The following is a 24,513-nucleotide window of genomic DNA, read 5'->3' on the forward strand; positions in this document are numbered from 1 at the left end:
CAATAAGCTTGGAAAGGGAAAGATCAGATGGCAGCTGGAAGGTCTCATAAGATTGTGGTAGGATTTTTTCAAAGATAGTAGGGACTTGAGAATGTTTACAGCTAATGGGGCAGGAGCTAGGAGACAGAGAAGGTTGAAGATACAGAAGAGAGAGGTGATGACTGAGGCATGAGATTTCTGAGAAAGGAAGGGATGAGATCCAAAACTCCAATAGAGGAGCTGATGTTAGACATAAGGGTAGTGGGGCACTTCAATCTCTAAAACAGGAGATGTATTCCCTCCTCTGGATCTTTAAAAATCTCAGGCTTTCCCATGTACTGGACATAAGAGAGTATATGAAGGTTGGTTGGACAGTAATGGATCTCGCAAGAATTGGTTGACTGTGGTACTTTCTTTTGCTTACTCACTTTACCTAGACCAGGAAGTGACTAGAATTCATATCCTTAGTTCTATTTTTCCTGTTAACAAAGAGTTTATTCTGTGTACTGAGACTGTTGGGAGCAGGAATAGGTATTGGGCTTGAGGATAGTGATGAAGATTTGGAAGAGCTATTGTGAGAAGTGAGAGCAGGAACTGACTGAAGTTTTGTGGGAGGATTTCCAGGTGGTATTGGATTGAAAAACCACCAAAATGAGAGTGTACTGATCATTATACCCATGATATTTTCATTATCAGTTCTTAGAATACATGGCATAAGATAGAAAAGACAATCCTTGTGTGGATTCAGAGCTGATATCTTGGGGGGCAAGATTTGATGAGAATATTGGTCAGAGAGGTAGAAGCGATTGATTGTGAGATATAGAGTAAAAAACAAGGAAATGGGAAGCCATGCTGGGAGGAAATGGATGGATCAAGGAAGTCTTGATAAGGTTGAAGAGTTAGTGCAGTGGGGATAAGAGAGAGAATGAGCTGGAGAGACAGGAGTAAACTAAAGTTCACTGTTTAAAGAATTCTAGGTGATCACAAAGTTCAGGGTATGACCATGAAAGAAGGTCATTGGAGACAAGATGATCAAGGGAGTGACAGGCCAGGGTGTTGGATGAGTAAAAACATGGAACTTGAAATTACTTTAGGTAATGGAAAAACTTAGGGGTGGAAAAGAAGAAATTAATTGGGATGCCATAACCCTCAATGAATATAAGGGAGTGAACAGAGTTCAGAAGCTGACACAGCAAGAAGGCTGTGATGTACCTTACAGAGAAAATGCATGCATTGGATAAGCTTCATTCAGGCATGAGTTAGTGATGTTGACTGTGAGTTCAATTTATTGATTTAACAATACGGTACATCCAGAAAAGGGAAGAGGAAATTTGCTGACCTATATGTGACGCCACTCCAGAAATCACTAAAATACCATTTGTGTGCGATGAAGCTATGGCAAAGATGGAAAAGCAGCTAAATTTGTAGGTTCATAAGATGACAGCCAAACTTTACAAAGCATAGTAAACGACATTTTTGTGAGGCTGAGAGCCAAAGAAATTTAAGGTCATGTTACCTGGGTCAGGAAAATGTTAGACCCTTCTTGGTATTATAAAGAAACAGTGCAGGGACTTCCCTGGTGACACAGTGGTTAGGAACCCACCTGCCAATGCAGGGTACACGGGCTCGAGACCTGGTCCGGGAAGATCCCACATGCTGCGGAGCAGCTAAGCTCCTGTGCCCCAACTACTGAGCCTGTGCTCTAGAGCCCGTGAGCCACAAATACTGAGCCCGTGTGCCACAACTACCAAAGCCCATGTGCCTAGAGCCCGTGCTCCACCACAAGAGAAGCCACTGCAATGAGAAGACCGTGCACTGCAATGAAGAGTAGCCCCCACTTGTTGCAACTAGAGAAAGCCCACGTGCAGCAATGAAGATCCAATGCAGTGATAAATAAATAAATAAATAAATAAATAAATTTTTTTAAAAAACAGTGCATATAACTATTTTAAGAAATATAAAATAAGGTGTCTTTAAACAGAAACACAAGTGAAACAAGGTTATATGTTGATTGGTTGATGAGAATGTGACCAGGGGCTTGCAGGAAACTTACCCTGTCTGCTAGGAGCAGTGACTCAGCATTTGCTAGTTCACTGCTCAAGGTAATTTTATTAAACATGACTACCATGTATAACAAGAATTGACGTGTATATGTGTATGTGTGTGTGTTGGAGTATTTTAATGCAAATTGCAGACATCCTAACATTTCCTTTGTAAATATTTCAGTATGTATCTCCAGCACAGTGGTTCTCCAAGTGTGATGTGGTCTAGGGACCCTGAAGACACCTGACACCTGAGACGCATTCAAAGTTCTGGGAAATCCTCCTTTTTCCCACTACATATCTCCATAAGGTTGGATTTTCTTCATACACATCAACCAAAATAACCACAATCATAACACAATGATGAAGCAAATACGAGAGTCTAGCTGTCTTGTATTATGGCAGACATTACAGGGATTTTCAAAAATATAAAATATTTCTAAATTAGTTTTTGTTTTGGAAAATAGTTATTTTAATAAAATATGTTGTTTATGTTAACATGTGGGTTTATTATTATTTAATGAATTACTAAATGTTTTTAGATATTTTCAGTTTTGATTTTGAATATAGTAAACATTGGTAGATCTATAACCTATATAAGCAAAAGTCTTTAGGGTCTAAAAACATAGTAGTGATCTTTTTTTTTTTTTAGTAGGATCTTTTTTTACCATGTGCATGTAATTTTATTTTAAACTGTATTATAAAAAAGCTGTCAGAATTTTAAAAAGAAGCACTAGTGCACTTCCTTTGAGCACATGTTTGCAAAACTTGCCAAAAGGAAAAGGAATTTTTAAACTACTCCAGCTATGCATGAAAAGGAACTAGCACAGAATGATTCTAGTAATTAAAGTCACCAAGGCTACTTTTTGAAACTCTGGAAATCCCACAGTAGCTTTTTAAAGAAACCTTTTTGTTTTTATTTATTTTTTAAAAACATTTTAATGCTACATTTTATATACTTTTATTTATTATTATTATTTCCTGGCCACGAGGCATGTGGGATCTTAGTTCCCTGACCAAGGATTGAACCCACGCCCCCTGCATTGGAAGCCTGGAGTCTTAACCACTGGACCACCAGCGAAGTGTCCCTTTTTGTTTTCAAATAATTATGGCCTCACAGGAAGTTGCAGAAGCAGTGCTGAGAGGCTCAAGTGCCTGTCACCAAGCTTCCCCCAATGACAGTATCTTATGTAATTACCATAAAATATCAAGTCCAGGAAATTGATATTGGTACAGTATTGTTAACTGGACTACAGACCATATTCAGTTGTCATCACTTTTTACACGCATTCATTTTCATGACTGCATGTAGCTCTATACAGTTTTACCCCATGTATAGATTTGTGTAACAACCACCACAGTCAAGACATAAAACTGTTCAGGGCTTCCCTGGTGGCGCAGTGGTTGCGAGTCCGCCTGCAGATGCAGGGGGCACGGGTTCGTGTCGCGGTCCGGGAGGATCCCACATGCCGCAGAGCGGCTGGGCCCGTGAGCCATGGCCGCTGAGCCTGCGCGTCCAAAGCCTGTGCTCCACAACGGGAGAGGCCACAACAGTGAGAGGCCCGCGTACCACAAAAAAAAAAAAAAAAAAAAAAAAAAAAAAGATCTTGGGGGGGAGCTGTGAGACAGGTGTCATGGAAACCAAGGAAAGATAGTATCTAGAAGGAGGGAGATAATGCAAAAGAAGGTCATTCAATGGCTAGTTTCTCCTGACAAAAGACTCATTTCATCTCTTAGCGTCTAATGAGACAGAAGGGAAAAAGGAAGGGAGAAAACCCATAATCTTAAATGAAGGCTATCAGACACAAAATTATTTAAAAGCTTTCTTTTGGCTATAGCCCTCAGACTGATCTGAATGCCCAGGTCTCCCATCTCTTCCAAATAGGGAAAATACATACTTCCCAAATAAGGAAAAGCCAATGTCACACAAAGTGAAATAAAATATCGGGTATGCATCATTTTGTGAAATAAAAATTTAGACAACTTCAAGTTTATATGACATAGAGAAGGACTGGGGCGGGAAGAAAAAGGAATGAATTAGAGGATTTCAAAGCAGTGGTCTATACTGAACCCCCGAGCTAACTCCAGTGAAAAGGAAGGCCCTGGTAAGTGTAGCATTTATTTATTTTTCTTTTTACTCTACCTGGTCCCAGAAAGAAATTATGACAGCATAAACTTTATTTGGGTAAATCATTCAACAAGTGTTTATAGGGTAAAATTGAGAAAAGGTGAGTGGAAAGAGTAATATTTTAATCTAGGATAAATGAGTGGGCAGATTCCCTCCAAGGGTAGATTTAGAGAAGGTTACAAAGGAGGCTACAAACCTGCAAGAGTCAGAGAATGTTGGGCGCCCCTGTGGCTTTGGGGGCCTGACTGGAGCTACCTCCTGCCCAGGCAGGCGGGAGGGGTCCCCTTTGGCTCCAGAGAGATGGAGGTGGCTGCCAGGCGCCCAGAAGTGCCCCAGAGGGATGCAAGGAGTGGGCCTCTTGAGCCTTTGCTCCTGGCCAGTTCTCAGCTAAAGGGTCCAAGGCAGAGGAACTCTCCCAGCCTCCTTCTGGCCATGAGGGTTAAGGAGCTGAGGCTTAAGGCACACCTGGACTGCTGGGGGTGGGGGAGGGGTGGAGGCAGAGCACAGGAGACTGTGCTCCACCCCCTCCACCTAGAGAGACTGTGGCTGAGGTGGATTGTAAGGTCAGTTGTGGAGTCATGGACAGAGCAGGAGGAAGAACCAGGGAGGAGCTTAAGGGGGGCGATTCTGGAAGGAGAAGCGCTTCAAGGCAGGTTCTGAGTGCGGCAGCCCAGGGAAGCCTGCAGTGGGCTTCTTGCAGTGCGTGGCTCCTAGCCCTCCCTCAGTGCCTCAGCCTGGGGGACCCCCCCTTTGTTTCTATTGAACAGGCTAGTGTAATTAGAGCCTCAACACCCCTCTCCTCTTGGGACCACACAGCCCAGGGTTCTGTGTGAAACTTCTGGGTCTGCAGTTCCTACCAGGCTTCCTGTCGATCTAGATGTGAGTCCCAACCATCATGCCCTGTCCCCCTCTCCCCGCCTCCCCTACCCACACAGCTTCCTGTTCCTCCCTTCCACACACCATCCCCCGCACAGCACACCCTGTCCTCTCACCCCTAGTTCCTTCCTAACAAACTCCCTCAGGTCTGCATTCATTTCACTCCACACCCTGACTTAAATGAAATCATCCCCCTACCAACTTGTCCTGTTCACAAGGATAGGAACTAATGATATATCTACAAAGAACATGGGACCCTCAAGGACTGAGGTCATTTCAGTCATTTTTAAAAATCATCTCCAATCTGAAGCCATGAGATGGGGCAGGATCAGGTGTCCAGGAAGGTGTCTCCCCTATTAATGCCCTCAGTTCTGAAAGGCTATGTGGGCTTTCTGGCTTTCTAATTCCCCTGTTTTCACATGCCCTGGCATCCAGATTGCTTTTCATCTTTCCCTGGTGATTCCCATTTCTTAGGTCAGAGGGAGGTTAGCTGGGAGTCCTTGGGCTTCTGGTGTCCCCTAGCATGTAGCTAGGGTAAGGCTTGGGCCGTGCCAAGCCTCCTGGTACTGAACTCTCATAAGTAGCTGCTTTCTCTGTAATTGGAGAGGAGCCAGAGGGTAGTGTCAACCCAAAGGACAGTCTTGTTGCTACCAGGTGGTGTCCAGAAGCAGTAGTAGCAGCAATCTAGGGAATCTGCACAGGGAAGGGAGAGCCACCCCTTTCCAAAGTGAACAGGAATGGAGCCCCTGAAATACTCATTTCTCATTTTTGCTCCCACCCCTGTCCTGTCATCAGATTTCTCAAGATGCATTAGCTAAGAAAGCATTGGGGCATTATTAACTAGTGGGTGCAAATTTGACTCTGTGATATAGGGGAAAGGTCAGTTGTGATAAGGGACTCTTTGCGAGATAGCTCCTTTCAGCTTCTCTTTTCCTCATCTTGAAATGAGGTTGATAAACCACCACTTCACAGTATGAGCTTCCCCCATTTATAGTTTCTATATGTAGTTTTCTTATTATTTTCCTTCTATGTTCCTAAAAGTAATATCACACATAGAGACAGTAAACTTGATGATTATATATATTAATTGACATAAATATCCACAACATAGTTTGGTGAAAAAAATACACAGAATAGAAAAGCACTTACATTTGATCACTTTTATCTATTATCTATCTTGGTACACAGGAATAGGGAAATATCGAGAAGGACATTTATCCAAGGACTGACAATGGTTATACAAGGATGGAGAGTTTCAGGTAATTTTTACTTTAGTTTTGTATTTTCATTCATTTTTTGAAGGTTTAACAATGACTTATACTCCTTTCACAAAAAGAATAAAGTCATCAAGGAAATAGACACACACACAGAATAGATCCTTAGGCAGATGGAGGGGGGAGCAGGGACAGAGGTCAGGCTGTCCTCTCCATTTTGCTGGTATTCACAACCTCTTCTTCCCCAATGAAAGTCACTTTGTGGATTAATTCATGCACCTAGAATCCTCCCCCACCCCCTCCCCTGTTTTCCCCATCACCAGTCTCTGAATACAGTTAAGGGTTCACTTAGGGCAGGATCTAGCTCCTTATTGTGGCTCAGAGAGGTCACTGTGTTCACCAGGGACCTCTTTCGACTTCTTCTCCTCTGTATGTGTCAGATTCTGCAGGGTGATGATCACATTCTCAAACAGCTGGACCTTGTTGCTCTCATTGTCACAGGTTTCCTTTGAGTGGCCCTCTTCACCACAGTATGAACAGCGGACTGTATATTTTCTCTTCCTGCCTCTACGTATATCTCCAGGACCATCATTCTTATATGCAGAACCACCACTGGTAGAAGGAGATTGAGCCTGAGAACTGTTTAGGGAATTGATGACCAGTATTTGAGTCTGAAGTCTGGCCCTGACTCTGAGGGGAGGGGCACCTATGGATGTAAGTGGAGGGTTCTGAGACTCCACCAGGATCACATACTCATCTGAGTCATTGAGGGTATCATCTACCTCTATCACGTCGCAATCAGCAGTGCTGATGGCTATTGGCTGGGAGCCCTGAAATGCCACAGGGCTTGCTGCCCTCTCCATGATTAGCTCAGATCTTTTGGGCCGCTTCCGTTTCATAAAAGTGTCATCCCAATCCTCGTCCTCCCTTATCATCTTGATTAACTCCAGGAAATTGGGAAGCCGCTCCAGATCATTTGCATACATCCTGAGAAGATGCTTCAGCCTGAAGCGCAGGTCCCCATTCAACTCAGCCCCTAAAAGGAGCTGATACAGGCGAGTCTGGTTTGTATCTTTCTCAGCTATGATCCCTGCCTGAATAGCATTCTGGAGCTGCATCTCTAAATGGATCACATAAAGGCAGGTTTTCTCCCCTTGTGCCTGCAAAGTGTTAAAAAATTTACCATGGGCAGTGACACTGCTTTCAGAATCCCCAAACACCAATTTCATGGTGCGCAAGAAATCTGCCACACTTAGGTTGGGGTTGGCCGCCTGCAGCAAACGCATGACCTCCCGCGTGGGGCCCCTAAGGGTTTTCATCAAGCGCTTGAGTTTTTCCTCCTCAGACATATTCCAATCTGGCAGGGCCCCATTGACTTGGATCAGCCAGTTTTCAAAGGTTTCTTCCCCTTGGGCTGGCACCACCCTCCCCGAGAACAACTTCATGTTTCTTTCTGCCATATTGACCCTTAAAGGACCAAGACTCCTCCCTAGGGACTTCAATATGGAATGGGCCCAAGGTGGCAAGGGTGTGTTCTGCCGCCGGCTATTACCCACACGTGCAATGATGCTAGCCATGATGGACGATGATCGTCTATCTGAATATAACAAAATGCTCAGGCTTTTTAGAAAAGCCTAATCTGCAGGAGAAATCCCCAAAGCAAAGTTTCTGGGCTCTGCCTTCCTTCTATCTCAGTAGGAACTGTAAAGAAAAGGGGGTGGGAAAGGTCAGTAAGGTAGTAGACTGCAGGAAAGCAGTCTGCGGTCGCTTTCTTTACCTTCCTGAACGCCCTGAGGTACATTTTCCATTTGTCCACTGCCTGGAAAATATCCTGCAGGAAACCGGCAATTACAACCTTCAGGAGCTAATGGGTGTCCCCGTGCTAGCAGAGTGCTTTTCAGAGCTACAACCATCCCCTCCTGCCAGGCCTCCAGGTGGGAGAGCAACTGTTGCTTAGAATTCTAGGTGAAATAGTCAGTTTGTGGAGCCGATATTGGGCTCTCAAAATAGAGTGCAATGGTCTAAGTCTCACAGATTTGTGGTAGCAAGTAAGATCTCCATTAAATTCATGGTCTCACGTCTCAACCACATTCCCTTCTCAAAGTTTGCCCTGTTATTTCTCAAGATTCTTATATGAGCTCAGAAACAAGTGCGCGCCTTCATTTCACGTTCAGTCTCTGCAACAGGTGCCTCCGTGAGAAAGCTCGATTCCGAGGTAGGTCTACCTCTGTCCATATGAGGTTGCAGATCCCAGTCCTCAGGACCATCACGGAGGGCAGGGAAGGGAAGGGAAGAAGCAGTCTCACCCCTCATCCTGCTCCCTCGACCCCTCCTCCGCTGTAGCCAGACGGAAAATTCCCTCTCCCACCTTGTGAATACAAGCCAAAGCGACTTCCCCACACCCCATTCCGGGAAATCGTTGGCCTACCAGCTCCGCAATCAGCCGCACAGAATTCAAGTTCGGATTCGGCTTTGATGGCCTGCCACGGAGAAAGGGAATGGGAGTTGGACACACACACCCACATATCCTTCACCAGGAAGGGACCAGGAGATGCAAAGAGGGTTCAAGGCAGACAGCTTGCGATTCCCCCCACCCTTCCCGCCCCATTACTACCCCCTGAAAACGCCCTCCCGCCAATCCCGGCAAATCCTACCCATTCGGCAGCATCCAGTGGAACCCACCTCCTTCCTCAGCGCAGCGGGGCCGCGGCAGTGCTCCTTCCCCTGCCTCGCAGTCCCCGATTCCACAAACGGGGAGCCGCCCAGTCCTGATGGGGCTTTACTCTCCTCTCTCCGGGCCTGGCAATCGCGCCCCTTTTCTTTACCTGTGTTGGGCTGGTGGACAGCCCATGCTCCGGCGTGGACAGCTGTGGATGCCGCCTGCCGGTCACCGTGGCCCTGCAGGGGAAAAAGATGACGCCTCCTAAGCAGCTAAGCGACCCGGAGCCGCCAGACGGAGTCGCTTCGCCCAGCTAAGGGTAGTCGAGTCGAGGCAGCGCGGTTCCCAAGGCAGCAGCGGCCGCCCCCGCCCACCCGCTGAGCCCTCCCAGCAGCCGCCGCTTCTTTTAGCCTCTGCCCATTGAGACAAAAGAGCAAGATGAGTCGGGCGGCGCGGCCAATCAACGGGGCGAGGGGGCGGCCTCCCCGCGCAGCCTCCTGCCCGAGGCCATTGCTAGCAAAAGGGGGGAGACGGCCGGCTGGGGCTGCGGCACACAGGCGCGGGAGCCGGTGCGGTGTCAAGTCCAGCTCGGACTCTCGGACTGGGCCGATTTGCATTTTACCCGTGAGTTTGCTGCTTCCCCCTCGTTTCCTTTCTCCTTCTCCCCTTACACCTCTGTGGTCCTCCGCGCTTTGAGACCGGATGCCTTCAACACGAGGTGGGACAGAAATCAAGTGAACAATAAGAGTTCCTCACCTTTGTATAGGGGGAAGGGATGAAAATCATTTACTGAGCGCTTTCTGCGTGCAAACGCGCTTGCACGGACATCTCATTTATTCGTCTCAGCAGCCTTGTGAAGGAGTAGCAGTATGCCCATTTAACAGAGAGGGGACTTAAACATCCAGTCACTATGGTTAGGAAATGCAGAGCTACGAGCTCACACCCAAGTCGACTTGACTGATTTCAAAGGCTGCCCCTTGTAAACACTCCTCTCTACTCTCAGATTGAGGGTTAGTTGAGAAAAGCCAAAGCCAAAGTGGAGATGGGAAGGCCCACTTGGAACTACTATATAGAACTGGTGAGCAAGGACTATCATCTCCATTTTGCAGATGAGGAAACAGTCATAGAAAGGTTAGGCGTCTTGCCCGACATCATACAGCAAGTAAGTATCAGCATCCGGTTTTACACCCAAGTCTGTTCTCCAGATGCCAACGATTTGCCCCGCTTAGCTGCCTTGGGGGCATTTTTAAGCGGGTGGTCTTAAACCAGCTCAACAGCAGTCTTGGTGTGCTGGTAGTGCTGAGAGAGGGCTTGGGGAGGCAGTGGGAAGAGGGCAGTGGGGAAGAGGTAGGGAACTTTTATGGTACCTATTGTACAGAAGAGGAAACTGAAGCACTTTTCTTTCTCATTTTTACACTACAACAAGCTGCCTGCTTTTTCTTTAAGTAAAAAGTTATTTTTACATCTTATGACCCCCAAAGGAGATAAGACTCAGAGAGGTGAAATGACTTGCCTGAAATTACAAGGTGAAGCCAAAGCTTGTATCCCGTCTCCCTGACACCAGAATCCATGCTGTTAACCAAAGTATGGGTACAAGGCTGGCTGCCTCAGAATCATTTTGAAAAGCTTGTTAGAAATGTAGATTCCTAAGCTCTACCTCTGGGGGATTCGGATTTACTAGGACTAGGGCTGGGGAGGATGATTTATATTTTTAACCAGTGCTGTAGTTAATTCTGAGGTGTAGAGAGGTTTGTGAACAACTGCTGGAGACACCACGTTATGCTGGTGGTAATAAGTAAATGGGGCTGTGGCCAATGTATCTGTCTATACCATATCTGTCGTGAAATGTAACTCCAGAGCAGAGTTTCCTATCTAGGGTCCTTCCTGAAATTGTTTGCAAAGAGTAGAAGTTAGACTCTGTATATTCTTCTGAGTCTTAGCTTTGTAGATTTTCAAATGAGTCTGTGGCCCAGAAATGGTTAAGGACCACTCCCCTACAATCTTTCTTCCTAACATTTTCTCTCTCAACTTGTACTTGAGGAAGAAGTGTGAGAAATGAAACACAATTTGACCTAACCCCCGAACTACAGCTCTCTGCCGCTGATAATAGCTCTTTCATTTCTTGGCTTGAGGACACGTTGCTAGGTTGCCCTTCAGTGAGCTCTTGAGAGGACCTCTCCTTTGCTGGATTTGGCATCACTGGCCCCAGAGAAGGAGCAACTCCATGGAAACGGCATGCAGGGCTGTCCAGAGTGAATGGGCTGTGAAATCAGTGGCAGAGAAATCTGTACCATTTTCCATGATTTCTGGTTCTTGAAGAGCAGGTCTTACTTCCCTTAGGTAGATTGTGGTTAGGAGGCCCCTTTCAGGGCTTGTTCTTGACTCCTGATGCATTGAAGCAAGTGAACAATCTGATACCCTTCGACTGCTGTTGGGTTGTCTTCAACCTGCATACTTCACCTTCTCCTTTCTGCTTTCTTATTGACTACCTCAATACCTAGAGTTCCTTGGAGTAAACAATGAACATTTGAAGATGAAGCACCTTCCATCTGAGGACTGTGGGCTTGTTCGTGGATGGAAGAGTGTGGGGAGTTGGAGGGTGGAGGGTGTAGGAAGTAAAGAGAAGACTCGCTTCACACAATCAGGGGTGATGCTAGCAGCAGCTCTAGGGTTTCCTTCAGACTCTTGCTTCTGCTCCCCAATATCATGACATCTGACCCTGGGTCTCTTGCAGATTCTTGTTCTGTGTTTAAATTGGCTTCATCGCCAAAGTAGGTGATCTGCAGTTGGACCTGGTGGGTGTGGGATCAAACAGGACAAAGAATAGATCTTATAGCTCTGACAAAAAATAGTGGAAGGAAACAGATTGTGTACAGGTGCCTGGATTGGGCCATTAGAACAAAGTGAGGGTCTCTTCCTGCAAGACTGGGAGGAGGATTTGCTAAGCTAGCTCCTATTAGATATAGGGCATCCCTGATCTCTGGCCTCGTGTGTGGGAGTGTGTTCTAATTCATGGCTCTAATGAGACCACATTTTCCAATTTCGACAAAGAAACCTAAAAAGCCTGAAGGTTAGAGAGGTAAAGCTATTAGTTGAAGCAACAATAGCTGCCCTTGGCTGCCTGGCTCCTCTGTGCCAGGAACTTTCCATCTGTTATCTTATTTAAGTTTCTCAGCAACACTGTTGAGACAGGCATTGTTATCCCATTTTGCAAAGCCCATGAAGGACGCTTCTCTGTTGTCTTACAAACAAGAAATGAAAAAAAAAATCTTCCTTCATTTTATTTTTTATCAATATTTTTTAATTGAAGTATAGTTGATTTACCATGGTGTGTTAATTTCTGCTGTACAGCAAAGTAATTCAGTTATACATATATATGCATTCTTTTTTATATATTCTTTTCCATGATGGTTTATCATAGGATATTGAATATAGTTCTCTGTGCTGTACAGTAGCACCTTGTTGTGTATCCATTCTATATATAAAAGCTCACATCTGCTCACCCCAACCTCCCACGCCATCCCTCTCCCAATCCCCACCCCCTTGACAACCACCAATCTGTTCTCTATGTCCGTAATTCTGTTTCAGTTTCACAGATAGGTTCATTTCAAACAAACAATTCAGAATGTACTCTGCAGATGACCCAGTGCATTAGACTGATTTCAGCCTTTAAAACAATGTTGTTGTAATCTTACTTATATTACTGGGATCTCTTTTTTTTTTTTTTTTTTGCGGTACGCGCACCTCTCACTGTTGTGGCCTCTCCCGTTGCGGAGGCTCCGGACGCGCAGGCTCAGCGGCCATGGCTCACGGGCCCAGCCGCTCCGCGGCATGTGGGATCTTCCCGGACTGGGGCACGAACCCTTGTCCCCTGCATTGGCAGGCGGACTCTCAACCACTGTGCCACCAGGGAAACCCTGGGATCTCATTTTTAAAAATCAAGCTACTAATATAATTTATGGACCAACTTGTATACCGGGTAATGCACTAAGCATTTTATATACTTCATAACATGAAACCTTCATGACAATCATTTTACAGATAAGGATACTGAGGCTCAGAGAGTGGAAGAGATTTGGCAAGGGTCATAAAGCTAGGAAGTGGCACAGAGAAATTCAAACCCGGGCTGTCTGACTCCAGAGGCTGTATCTTTATGCTATAATGCACTGCAGTGGGGAAAACAAGGCCCTCATTTTACATCAGCTTGTCTCTGTCACCCACAGATCTCTCTTCTTCCCACAGCCTGTATCCAGAGCCAGGTACCACTCATGTTTTAGGCATCTGTGCCTTAGGCCTCTTCCTCAGCCTAGAACTCCTGCTGTCACTCCTCCACCTAACAAGTGCCTGCTCACTGGTTAAGGATCAAGTCAGCTTCCCCTCCTCAGAGAAATTTTTGGCTGCTTCCTATCCTAGGTGAAATAAATTGCTCTTACGTTTTGCTCTGACCTTGATTAGTGTACGCTTTATTTTACCTCCCAGTATAGTTTAGCTCATGGTTGACCTGTCTCCCCCACTAGATTCCCAAGCCCTCGAGGGCAGGTACCAAGTCCTGTTCACCTCTGGCTCCACAGTGACTTACCTACAGTGATTTCGTAGATGATCAGTATGTGTTTGTGAGCTGGCCAAAGGAATGGCTGAAGGATGCCGGAATGAACAGAGAAATGTAGGGCTGGATCTTGGCGCAGTCATGCAAGCTGTGCATCTGGGCTAGACTGGCCAGGGGAGTCTAGAATCCCCTTGGCTCACTTTACTAGGCTGTAAACATAGGAGACACATTATGGGGTCCAGGGGGTAACTGCTGTAGGCTGACTCCAGACTCATTCTGTGGCCTCTATTTAGAAATTCTTGTTTAAGGGACCAGGCTGTCCTGGATGGTTTATATAACACCTTTGCATTCACAGAAGAAAGGTCTTCCTTGCCTCTCATGTGAACACAAGATACCACTTCATCTTGTTCTGAGTATCCTGCAGGAGTGTCTGCAGCATCCTCACAGACGATGAGGTCGGGAAGCATCTTTTGTAAAAAAAATATTGTTTACTGAGGCCACCATGCCATGGATGGTCAACCACTTTATCTCATTTTATTTTGTTGATCTTTGCAACAACCTTTTGAGGGAGGTCTGTTGTCCTTAGTTTGTAGCTGAAGAAACTGAGACTGAGGAAGTGTCTTGCCTAAGGTCACACAACTAAGCAAGTGGTGGAGGGAGAATTCAGGCTCAGGTCTGTCTGCCCCCGAAGGCTGGCATTTTAACGGAAAAACACATGGGAGTAGACTCCCCCTCCCCCATAAAACAGGAAGAATTAGATTTATAAAATGATGACAGATATTTAAGGTAAATTGTTTCTAAATTATTGTTCAGCTTTAATCCCTGAAAATGACTGGCAAAAATGGCAGAAGGAACCAGTGATGGAAAAAGCACAATTCCTCTATCAAATACTGGCCTGATTTCCCCCACATCAGCCGCCTGCCACATGCACAGTACGAGGATGCCTAGAGAGCATTCCTCCCTGTCTGCTGATTTTACACTCCAAGATGCATTACACTCCAAGATGTCAATATATTTCTAAAGGTCACACAAGAAGTTGATAAGAGAACTGGCACTGAGAATTCTGGTCTGCCAAATTCTAGCCCAGTTTTCTTTCTGCTAAGTCAGCTCTCCCTATACAGTCAATCAACACATATTTACAGGTTACTCAGGAAAATGTGGGGAGGAAGTGGAACATTACTGCACTCTGAGATAGAAGAGGGGACAAACGTTTCCCTCACCGCCTGACCTTACGTAGGTGCAGGTAAAACTTGGGGAAGAAATCCTTGGTAGGAATGCTGGGTAATATCAGGCGCCCCTGTGGCTTTGAGGGCCTGACTGGAGCTACCTCCTGCCCAGGCAGGCGGGAGGGGTCCCCTTTGGCTCCAGAGAGATGGAGGTGGCTGCCAGGGGCCCAGAAGTGCCCCAGAGGGATGCAAGGAGTGGGCCTCTTGAGCCTTTGCTCCTGGCCAGTTCTCAGCTAAAGGGTCCAAGGCAGAGGAACTCTCCCAGCCTCCTTCTGGCCATGAGGGTTAAGGAGCTGAGGCTTAAGGCACATCTGGACTGCTGGGGGTGGGGGAGGGGTGGAGGCAGAGCACAGGAGACTGTGCTCCACCCCCTCCACCTAGAGAGACTGTGGCTGAGGTGGATTGTAAGGTCAGTTGTGGAGTCATGGACAGAGCAGGAGGAAGAACCAGGGAGGAGCTTAAGGGGGGCGATTCTGGAAGGAGAAGCGCTTCAAGGCAGGTTCTGAGTGCGGCAGCCCAGGGAAGCCTGCAGTGGGCTTCTTGCAGTGCGTGGCTCCTAGCCCTCCCTCAGTGCCTCAGCCTGGGGGACCCCCCCTTTGTTTCTATTGAACAGGCTAGCGTAATTAGAGCCTCAACACCCCTCTCCTCTTGGGACCACACAGCCCAGGGTTCTGTGTGAAACTTCTGGGTCTGCAGTTCCTACCAGGCTTCCTGTCGATCTAGATGTGAGTCCCCTGCCCGACCATCATGCCTGTCCCCCACTCCCCGCCTCCCCTACCCACACAGCTTCCTGTTCCTCTCCTCCACACACCATCCCCCGTACATCACACCCGGTCCTCTCACCCCTAGTTCCTTCCTGACAAACTCCCTCAAGTTCTCAGACCTGCACTGAACATTCATTTCTTCTTTATCCCAAATTTCCTTCATGGATCCTGGCTCCCCAGTTACCTTTCATACAACTCCATCTGCTCCCAGACCATTCTAGGGTAGGAGCAGTATTCTGGAATCCTTGAATGGCCTCTTCCATCTAGTCTAGTGGTTCTGAACCAGGGGCAATTTTACCTCCTCCCTACCCACCGGGGACATATGGCAATGTTTTCAGATATTTTTGTCTGTCAGAGCTGGGCAGGTCACAACTTGTGCTACTGGCATCCAGTGAGTAGAGACCAGGATGCTGATAAACATTGCACGATGCACAGGGCAGGCACCTACGACAAAGAATTATCTCGCCCCAAATGTCAGTAGCATGTACGCTGAGAACCCCTGCACTGTTATATAGCTACAGATCTACAAGGTTAAGCTTGGAAACTGTCAGATACGGAGCCTTTTCATGCTAAACTTCCAGGAACAGCTAATCTTTCTGTTCCTCAACTGGGAGAGGGGGGCGGGGTGTTGCCATGAAACAGCTACCACATTGTCAGGAATCTGCAGAAAGAGAGGCAAGGAGATTCCCCGCTCCCTCAATTTACTACCAACTTTTAGAGAAAGTACTGGACTACAACTTTTGAATGCCTTTCTGTCTCTACAAGATAGTGCCACTTTTTGGAAAGAGAATAGCAACTTATTATTTTAACAGTTTATCAAATGCAAGATTTCATGTGGTGAATGCAGTAACGTTTCGGAGCCCTCCTTTCCCAATTTTATTTTCTTCAACCTTCAACCTTCTTTGAATATGAGAGTATTTGCTGGATCAGAAAAACACTGTAGAGGTGTCTCTGTTCAGCAAAACTCACTGCCTTTGTTTTAATTTAAAGTGGATGAATTCTTTCTTAAGAATGCCCTTGTTTCTCAGAAACTGGCCCCCCAAGTTGCTTGTTCCCTTAGAGCTGAGTTTCTTGGAACTCTGTTTCTAACTAAGCAGTGAAAATGCTCACTAACAGATTTCATTGGTCAGTCTAACCTCTTTTTTTTCCACTCTTGCCAGTCTCTTCCCTCTGCACCCAGTTATCTTCAGCATGGGGGAACAGAACCACTCTCCTGGGAAGGAACTTCAGCACTGGACACGAACAGAGTCTCCGGGAAAGAGAAGCTGGCACTCCCAGGCCTACGCCCTTGGGGCCGTTTCCAACTTTATGTCTACTTTTCTGACCTTTCCTATCTATAAGGTTGTGTTCCGGCAACAGATCCATGCTGTGGCGGTGTCAGAGGCTGTGCGGCAGCTTTGGCATGAAGGCCCTCAATATTTCTACCGGGGAATCTACCCGCCTCTTCTCTCCAAGACGTTGCAAGGGACTCTGCTGTTTGGGACTTATGATAGCCTGCTGTATTGTCTCTCCCCTGTTGGGCCACACTCCCTGGGACACCGGTGGGCTGCAGGGCTCATGTCTGGTGTAGTGGAGGCTGTGGCACTCAGCCCCTTTGAAAGGGTGCAAAATGTGCTCCAGGATGGTCGCAAGCAAGCTCGCTTTCCCAGCACCTTCAGCATTCTCAAGGAATTCCACTCTTATGGGCTTTGGGGGCGGCTGTCGCTGGGTTACTATCGCGGTTTCTGGCCTGTCCTTCTCAGGAACAGCCTAGGGAGTGCTCTGTATTTCTCCTTCAAGGATCCCATTCAGGATAGCTTGGCAGAGCAAGGCCTGCCCCATTGGGTTCCTGCCTTGGTGTCTGGGAGTGTCAATGGAACAATCACCTGCCTAGTTCTGTATCCTCTGATTGTGCTAGTTGCCAATATGCAGTCCCATATTGGCTGGCAGAGCATGCCAAGCCTGTGGGCCTCTGCCCAGGACGTGTGGGACACTCGGGGCCGAAAGGTGTTCCTGATCTACCGTGGAGGTTCCCTGGTCATCCTAAGGTCCAGCGTGACATGGGGCATCACTACTGCTATCCATGACTTCCTCCAGAGGAGGTATCGTTCCAGGAAAGAGCTGAAAGACTGACTAGCTGCAGGCAGTGTGGCCATGGCAACTTGTTATTCTAAGCTTTCCTGGGTTAGTTTAAATAGCTTACTTCTTTAGCTTGGTCACCTAATACAACTATTCTTTAGCATCTTTCAACTGTCATTGCACTCGAGAAGTTCCCAACTACCAGCCTATTGGGCAAAGACAAAGCCAACAGTGTTCCTTGGTTAGCAAAAGAAATTCACCCCGGTCTATCCACAGCTTCAACAGGCTCAGACCCAGGAAGCCTTTAAGTAACTGGTAATCCACATGAAATGTCATTCCTTTAAGGAATTCACTGACTCTAAAAGATATGAATAAGAGGAAACTCTAAAAGGTGACCTTAATTAGGCACTGTGAGTTCTGGGACCCCTCCATTTGTCCTCTGGACCAAACTGAGTGGAGGACCAGGAATTCCAATTTCAGAGAACTAAGCTTGACTCTTAGGATGGGGATTCCATAGACTTTCTCAGATGGCTACATTTTCATGACATTGTTCACTACTCCTGCCACCACCACTCTCACTTCTTAAGGCTATGGGTACTAGTTTCAGGGTAGCAGTTATGGCTGGAAATCCTGAGTTAGACTTGCCTCAACTGATCATGTGCCACAAGAACTGAGGGCAGTGGGAAGAAGTGTGGTCCCTGGATGGATGGGAAGAATAGACTTTGAGGGAATAGGTTTAGTTGCATGCAGAATAGATAATTCTACTATAGGTTGATTGGTGTTAAATGCTGGGACATTTTTGATAGCAAGGCAATAACATTGCCTAGAAACCACTTGAGGTTCCCTAAGAAATCTGGAACTGGAATGACTATATCTCTTCATAAATAATTGCATATTTTATTGCTGTGGATAAATATAGTTACTGTGACATAAGTTAAAGATCTGAAATTATAGCCTGTCATTCAGAGCCATTCAAAATATGGTCCTCATAAAACTTGTAGCATTTTATCACACCATTCCCACTTACATAGATCCTATATCCTAGCCAAACTGGACTATTGTTCCCTCCCCAAACATGCCACTAGCTTTCCCATGGCCATGCTTTGGCCCACACTATTTTCTCCACCTGCAATACCCATTCTCCACATGCCAGTCTGCCAAAATCCTTCTGGTTTCTCAAAGCCCAGCTCAGATGCCACCTTCTCTAAGGAGCCTTTTCTGATTATCCCTAACTGAATGTGATTGCCCCTAACTGAATGTGACATTAGTCTCGTGTGATGCCCCTCTCCAATATTCATATGTGGCACTGATTCCATTATGTCACTGATTTCATGTGGGCTGTGTTCTTGATGTTCTTCAATACCTCCTACTAGACTGTAAAACTCCTTGAAAGCAGGGATTCTTGTACACATTTTTAAATCTCCCATTGTGCTTAGGTGCTCAATAATGTTGGCTGAATTATTGAATTGATTATCAAGCTGTGATATGGTCTTTATCCTCAGGGTGCTGTCCCTTGTACATGAAGATAATGTTATTGATTCACTGTCATTAAGACCTGCCTTTGGGGTGTGGTTTTTGCTTTATTAGTGGATTTAGTTTTGTGCTAATGATAATGATGCTGCTGCAGATGATAATAGTAACAACAGTAATTAAAGATGACTTTCAACTGGGACATTTGATGAGTTTGTGTTATTGTTGACATGTTTGTTGTTGACAGCACTGTAGGATCTGAAATTTCACAGAGACATTGCCTAATGGTCCGATTCATTTTAACTCTGGAATTTTGAGGATTTCCAAGATGACATATGTTGCAGTTTTTCCCTTATAGATGATATCATGTAATGATCTCCACTTGCACCTCCTTACCAAACCAAAATTGCCATTTATAATGATCTGACTGTAGATCCTAGCTGTGGGGATTCCTCACTGAATATCAAAGAAATTAAAGACACAGCTATAAGCAATATGAGATCAGAAAGCATTTGCCAGCAAGGTCAACAGAAAATGGCTGGTCCAGAATCGCTGCAGATGAGTTCCCATGTCTGATCCCTGTGCAGACTTAGATGGGGTGGGACAGTACTCTGCTTGCAGATTCAAGTATGGGGAACACAGAGTTTGTACAAGGGAAGGAAAAGTAGAAGAGCAGCTATTTCTATTTAAAGGCTAGCTTTCAGAATGAAAAAAAGTATTTACAAAAATCATTACTTAGCTAATGGCTTTGGTTTTTAAGATGAAAAGAAGGGGATAAACTCTCGTACTCCCCCACTTTTCTTATTCAAGAGATGCATTTATTTCCAAGTACACTGTCCATTTCCACTTATGTCACTGTGTCAGTCCATGTGTCAGTTCTTCATTTAAAATTCTTATTTAGAAATAATTTTGAACTTCTAGAAAAGTTGCCAGCATAAGTAGAGTTTAAAGAATACCCATAAACCATTTGCTTTATTATTTGAGAACTCATTCTCTGTCTACACACACATGGTAGTTTTTCCTGAACTATCTGAGTTGTAATTTTTAATATTTCTAGATTCAGCATTTGTAGATTCAAATTCTTTTAAAAAGACTAAGAGCTTTATCTCTATGACACTGGCACAGTTATTACAGAATATTAGAAAATGAAAACTCATGGCATATTTTAAAGCTACATTAGTGATAATTGTTTAAATTTACTATATTTGCCTTTTTAAATACTTTACATTATGTGTGTTAATACTTGAAGCTATGCAATTATAAACATGAATTTACAACTAAATCATGTTATAATTGAAATAGTTTATTTTTACAGATTGATTCATATAAAAACCTAGGTAAAATTCTAAAATTATATAGACCAATCAACTTTCCCCATTTAAATCTTCTAAGTAAAATTTAAGAGTGTAATGGTTTTCTAGTAATTTTAAATATCAATATTTAGTTTTGTGGTGTTAATATTATATTTTCTGACATTTAAAAAATGGCGTTTGGACTTGAGATCAATAAAATAAAGAGGTAATAAAAACCTACGTCTGTTTAAAACTTATAAAATATAGAAGTTGACACTAAAGCTACTTGGTACAGAAAGTTGAAAGAAAAAGAATAAAAATCCCTGTCTGAGCTCTGTGTATTTTTGTCTAAATATAAACTACATCAGCTTCCTAACGCTCAAGGTGAAATAATGAGTAACTAATGTATTAAAACTATTATCATAAGTATATGGTTTATGAAGATTTAATTTTGCTTTTAACATTTAGTTTTAAACATTAAACAGCATTATAATTTAACAATGTGTTTGGGATAACTGCATATAGTGTAGTATATTAAAGTTAATAAAATAATGTTGTATAGGAGATAAAAAACATGATAACTCAGGAAAAAAGTGAAAAGTTTTCCTAAAAGAATAAGGTAAAAAATACTGTATTTCCCTATTCTGTTTACTCTCCAACTTCTCTGTTTCTTTCATACCAACTTCCTTTTCCTCAAATCTTCAACACCTCCTCCCCCATCCTCAGTCCCAGTTCATGACCTTACTTTCTATTTCATTAGGAAAAGAGAAGCATTCAGAAGAGAACTGCCAGTTAAAAGAACATTTGTAAAGCTATTGCCCATGTAATGACCATCCAAGACAAGAAATGCAACATCTTGATAACCCCCACCCCTAGTCCTCCTGCATTCCAGGCCCCTCACTGATGACCTTCCTCCACCCATCCTAGAGATAACTCCTATCCTGACTATTATGATATCATTTCGTTACTTTTCTTTATAGATTTATCTTCTTGTTACCAGAAGGGGGACACCTTCAAGGGCCTGAGAGTGGGCTCTTGTCTAACACTCAGAAATGAATTGTCCGAGGAGACACATATACTGACAAAGCAAAAGACTTTACTGGGGAGGAGCACCTGGGCAGCAGGGTAAGGAAACACAGGAGAACTGCTCTGCCACATGGCTCGCAGTCTCAGGGTTTATGGTGGTGGGGTTAGTTTCCGGGTTGTCTCTGGCCAGTCATCTTGTCTGTGCCCATATTTAGTCTGACTCAGGGTCCTTCCTGGTGGCGTGTGCATCTCTCAGCCAAGATGGATTCCACCGTGAAGGTTTCTGGGAGGTTGGCAGAACATATTATGGGCTGGCATTTCCTCCTTCCTTTTGGCCCCTCCTGAATTCTTCTGGCTGGCTGTAGCTTGTCAGTTCTATGTTCCTTATCAGGACCTCCTGTTGTGAGATAACTCATGCAAGCAGTTATTATCCTGCCTGGCCAGGGACGGCAGTTTCAGTCAACGGTTCCCTAACATTCCGTATAAGCATCCCTAAACAGCACAGTTTTATTTTACAGATATTTGAACTCTATATACTTTATATACTTGGAATTGTGACTACTTCTTTCATATTATTTGTGAGATTCATCCATATTGTTGCAGGTAGTTGTAGTTATTTCATTTTTCTAAACTGTGATAAATTTACTTTAAAAAGATTTTTTAAAGAGAAGTTTTAGGTTCACAGCAAATTTGAGAGGAAGGTATGGGAGAATTCCCATATACGCCCTGCTGCCACAGGTACATAGCCTCACCAATTATCACCCTCCCACACCAGAGTGGTACATTTGTTACAACTGACAAATCTATATTGATACATCATTATCACCCAAAGTCCAGTTTACCTTAGGGTTCACTCTTAGGGCTGTATATTGTATGGGTTTGGACAAATGTATAATGACAGGTATCCACCATTATAGTATCATACAAAGTAGTTTCATTGCACCCCCCAATCCTCTGTGCTCTGCCTATTCTGACCCCCGCCCAACCTCTGGCAACCACTGACCTTTTACTATCTCCATAGGTTTGCCTTTTCCAGAATGTCATATAGTTGGAATCATACAGTATGTAGCCTTTTCAGATGGGCTTCCTTCACTTAGTAATGTGCATTTAAGGTTGCTCCATGGCTTTTTGTGGCTCATTTCATTTTAGCACTGAATAATAATTCCATCATCAGGATTTATCAGTTTATTTATCCATTCACCTACCGAAGGACATCTGGATTGCTTCTAAGCTTTGGCAGTTATGAATAAAGCTGTTATAAACATCCGTGTGCAGGTTTTTATGTGGCCGTAAGTTTTAAACTCCTCTGGATAAATGTTAAGGAGCACAATTGCTGGATTGTATAGTAAGCATATGGTATAGTTTTGTAAGAAACTGCCAAACTGCCTTCCAAAGTGGCTATACCATTTTGCATTCCCATCAGCAATGAATGAGCATTCCTGCTGCTCCACATCCTTGCCAGCATTTGATGCTGTCAGTGTTATGAATTTTGGCCATTCAAGTATGTGTATAGTGGTATCTCACTGTTGTTTGGTTATTTCACTTTTATTTTTGTATGTACTATTGTGTGAATATACCACAATTTATCCATGAAAACTTTTAGGGACATCCTGCTTGTTTCCAGTTTTTGACTGTTACAAAACAGTGCTACCATGAATATTCTTAGTAGTGTATATAACTACAGACATCTCTACGATATTTACCTAAGAGTGGAATTGTTGGTTTATAGGGTATGGGGACTTTCAATGTTACTGGATAATGCCTAAATTTTCCTAATGACTAACTTTTCCTAATGCTGTGTACCAATTTACACTTACTAGCAGTTCCCATTGCTCCACCTGCTGGCAACATTTGTTATTATCAGACTTTAAAATTTTTGCCAACCTGGTGGGTGTAAAATGGCCTCTCATTTGATTTTAATGATTTTTCTTGTTCTTTTTTTTAACATTTTTATTGGCGTATAACTGCTTTACAATGTTGTGTTAGTTTCTGCTGTATAACAAAGTGAATCAGCTATATATATACATATATCCCCATTATCCCCTCCCTCTTGCATCTCCCTCCCACCCTCCCTATCCCACCCCTCTAGGTGGTCACAAAGCACTGAGCTGATCTCCCTGTGCTATGCGGCTGCTTCCAACTAGCTATCTATTTTACATTTGGTAGTGTATATATGTCAATGCCACTCTCTCACTTCATCTCAGCTTACCCTTCCCCCTCCGTGTGTCCTCAAGTCCATTCTCCACGTCTGTGTCTTTATTCCTGTCCTGCCTGTATGTTCTTCAAAACCATTTTTTTTTTAGATTCCATATATATGTGTTAGCATACAGTATTTGTTTTTCTCTTTCTGACTTACTTAACTCTGTATGACAGACACTAGGTCCATCCACCTCACTACAAATAACTCAATTTTGTTTCTTTTTATGACTGAATAATATTCCGTTGTATAGATGTGCCACATCTTCTTTATCCATTCATCTATCTATGGACACCTAGGTTGCTTCCATGTCCTGGCTATTGTAAACAGTGCTGCAATGAACATTGTGGTACATGATTCCTTTTTTTTTTTTAAGATTTTTATTGGAGTATAATTGCTTTACAATCGTGTTAGTTTCTGCTTTATAACAAGATGAATCAGCTATACATATACATATATCCCCATATCTCCTCCCTTTTGCGTCTTCCTCCCACCCTCCCTATCCCACCCCTCTAGGTGGTCACAAAGCACCAAGCTGATCTCCCTGTGCTATGCGGCTGCTTCTCACTAGCTATCTATTTTACATTTGGTAGTATATATAAGTACATGCCACTCTCTCACTTCGTCCCAGATTACACTTCCCCCTCCCCGTGTCCTCAAGTCCATTTTTTATGTCTGCATCTTTATTCCTGTCCTGCCCCTAGGTTCTTCATAACCTGTTTTTTTTTAAGATTCCATATATATGTGTTAGCATACGGTATTTGTTTTTCTCTTTCTGACTTACTTCACTCTGTATGACAGTCTCTAGGTCCATCCACCTCACTAAAAATAACTCCGTTTTGTTTCTTTTTATGGCTGAGTAATATTCCATTATATATATGTGCCTCATCTTCTTCATCCATTCATCTGTCAATGGACACTTAAGTTGCTTCCATGTCCTGACTATTGTAAATAGAGCTGCAATGAACATTGTGGTACATGACCCTTTTTAAATTATGGTTTTCTCAGGGTATATGCCCAGTAGTGGGATTGCTGG

At 44.2% G+C, this 24,513-nt stretch overlaps 3 protein-coding genes across 3 annotated transcripts in view; 2 read left to right on the forward strand and 1 right to left on the reverse strand.

Annotated features, from left to right (window-relative positions):
* Positions 1-6,124: 6,124 nt before the first annotated feature.
* On the reverse strand, positions 6,125-9,321 carry ZCCHC18 (zinc finger CCHC-type containing 18). Its single transcript, XM_067722470.1, has 2 exons — positions 8,922-9,321; positions 6,125-8,719 (listed from the first exon to the last, which is right to left on the reverse strand). Exon 2 carries the CDS (start codon positions 7,814-7,816, stop codon positions 6,608-6,610), a length of 1,209 nt encoding a protein of 402 aa, XP_067578571.1. The 5' UTR covers positions 7,817-8,719; positions 8,922-9,321; the 3' UTR covers positions 6,125-6,607.
* A 94-nt stretch (positions 9,322-9,415) lies between these two features.
* SLC25A53 (solute carrier family 25 member 53) lies at positions 9,416-19,157 on the forward strand. The gene is made up of 2 exons (XM_067722471.1): positions 9,416-9,522; positions 16,595-19,157. Exon 2 carries the CDS (start codon positions 16,626-16,628, stop codon positions 17,544-17,546), a length of 921 nt encoding a protein of 306 aa, XP_067578572.1. The 5' UTR covers positions 9,416-9,522; positions 16,595-16,625; the 3' UTR covers positions 17,547-19,157.
* Positions 9,434-24,513, forward strand: part of TMSB15B (thymosin beta 15B) — a 30,492-nt gene continuing 15,412 nt past the window's right edge. Inside the window, exon 1 of the mRNA XM_067722473.1 lies at positions 9,434-9,522. The gene's annotated coding sequence lies outside the window, so the exon portion shown is untranslated. The remainder of the gene's footprint in view (positions 9,523-24,513) is intronic.

The sequence above is a fragment of the Pseudorca crassidens genome, chromosome X (genome assembly GCF_039906515.1).
Source record: "Pseudorca crassidens isolate mPseCra1 chromosome X, mPseCra1.hap1, whole genome shotgun sequence".
Classification (NCBI taxonomy): domain Eukaryota; kingdom Metazoa; phylum Chordata; class Mammalia; order Artiodactyla; family Delphinidae; genus Pseudorca; species Pseudorca crassidens.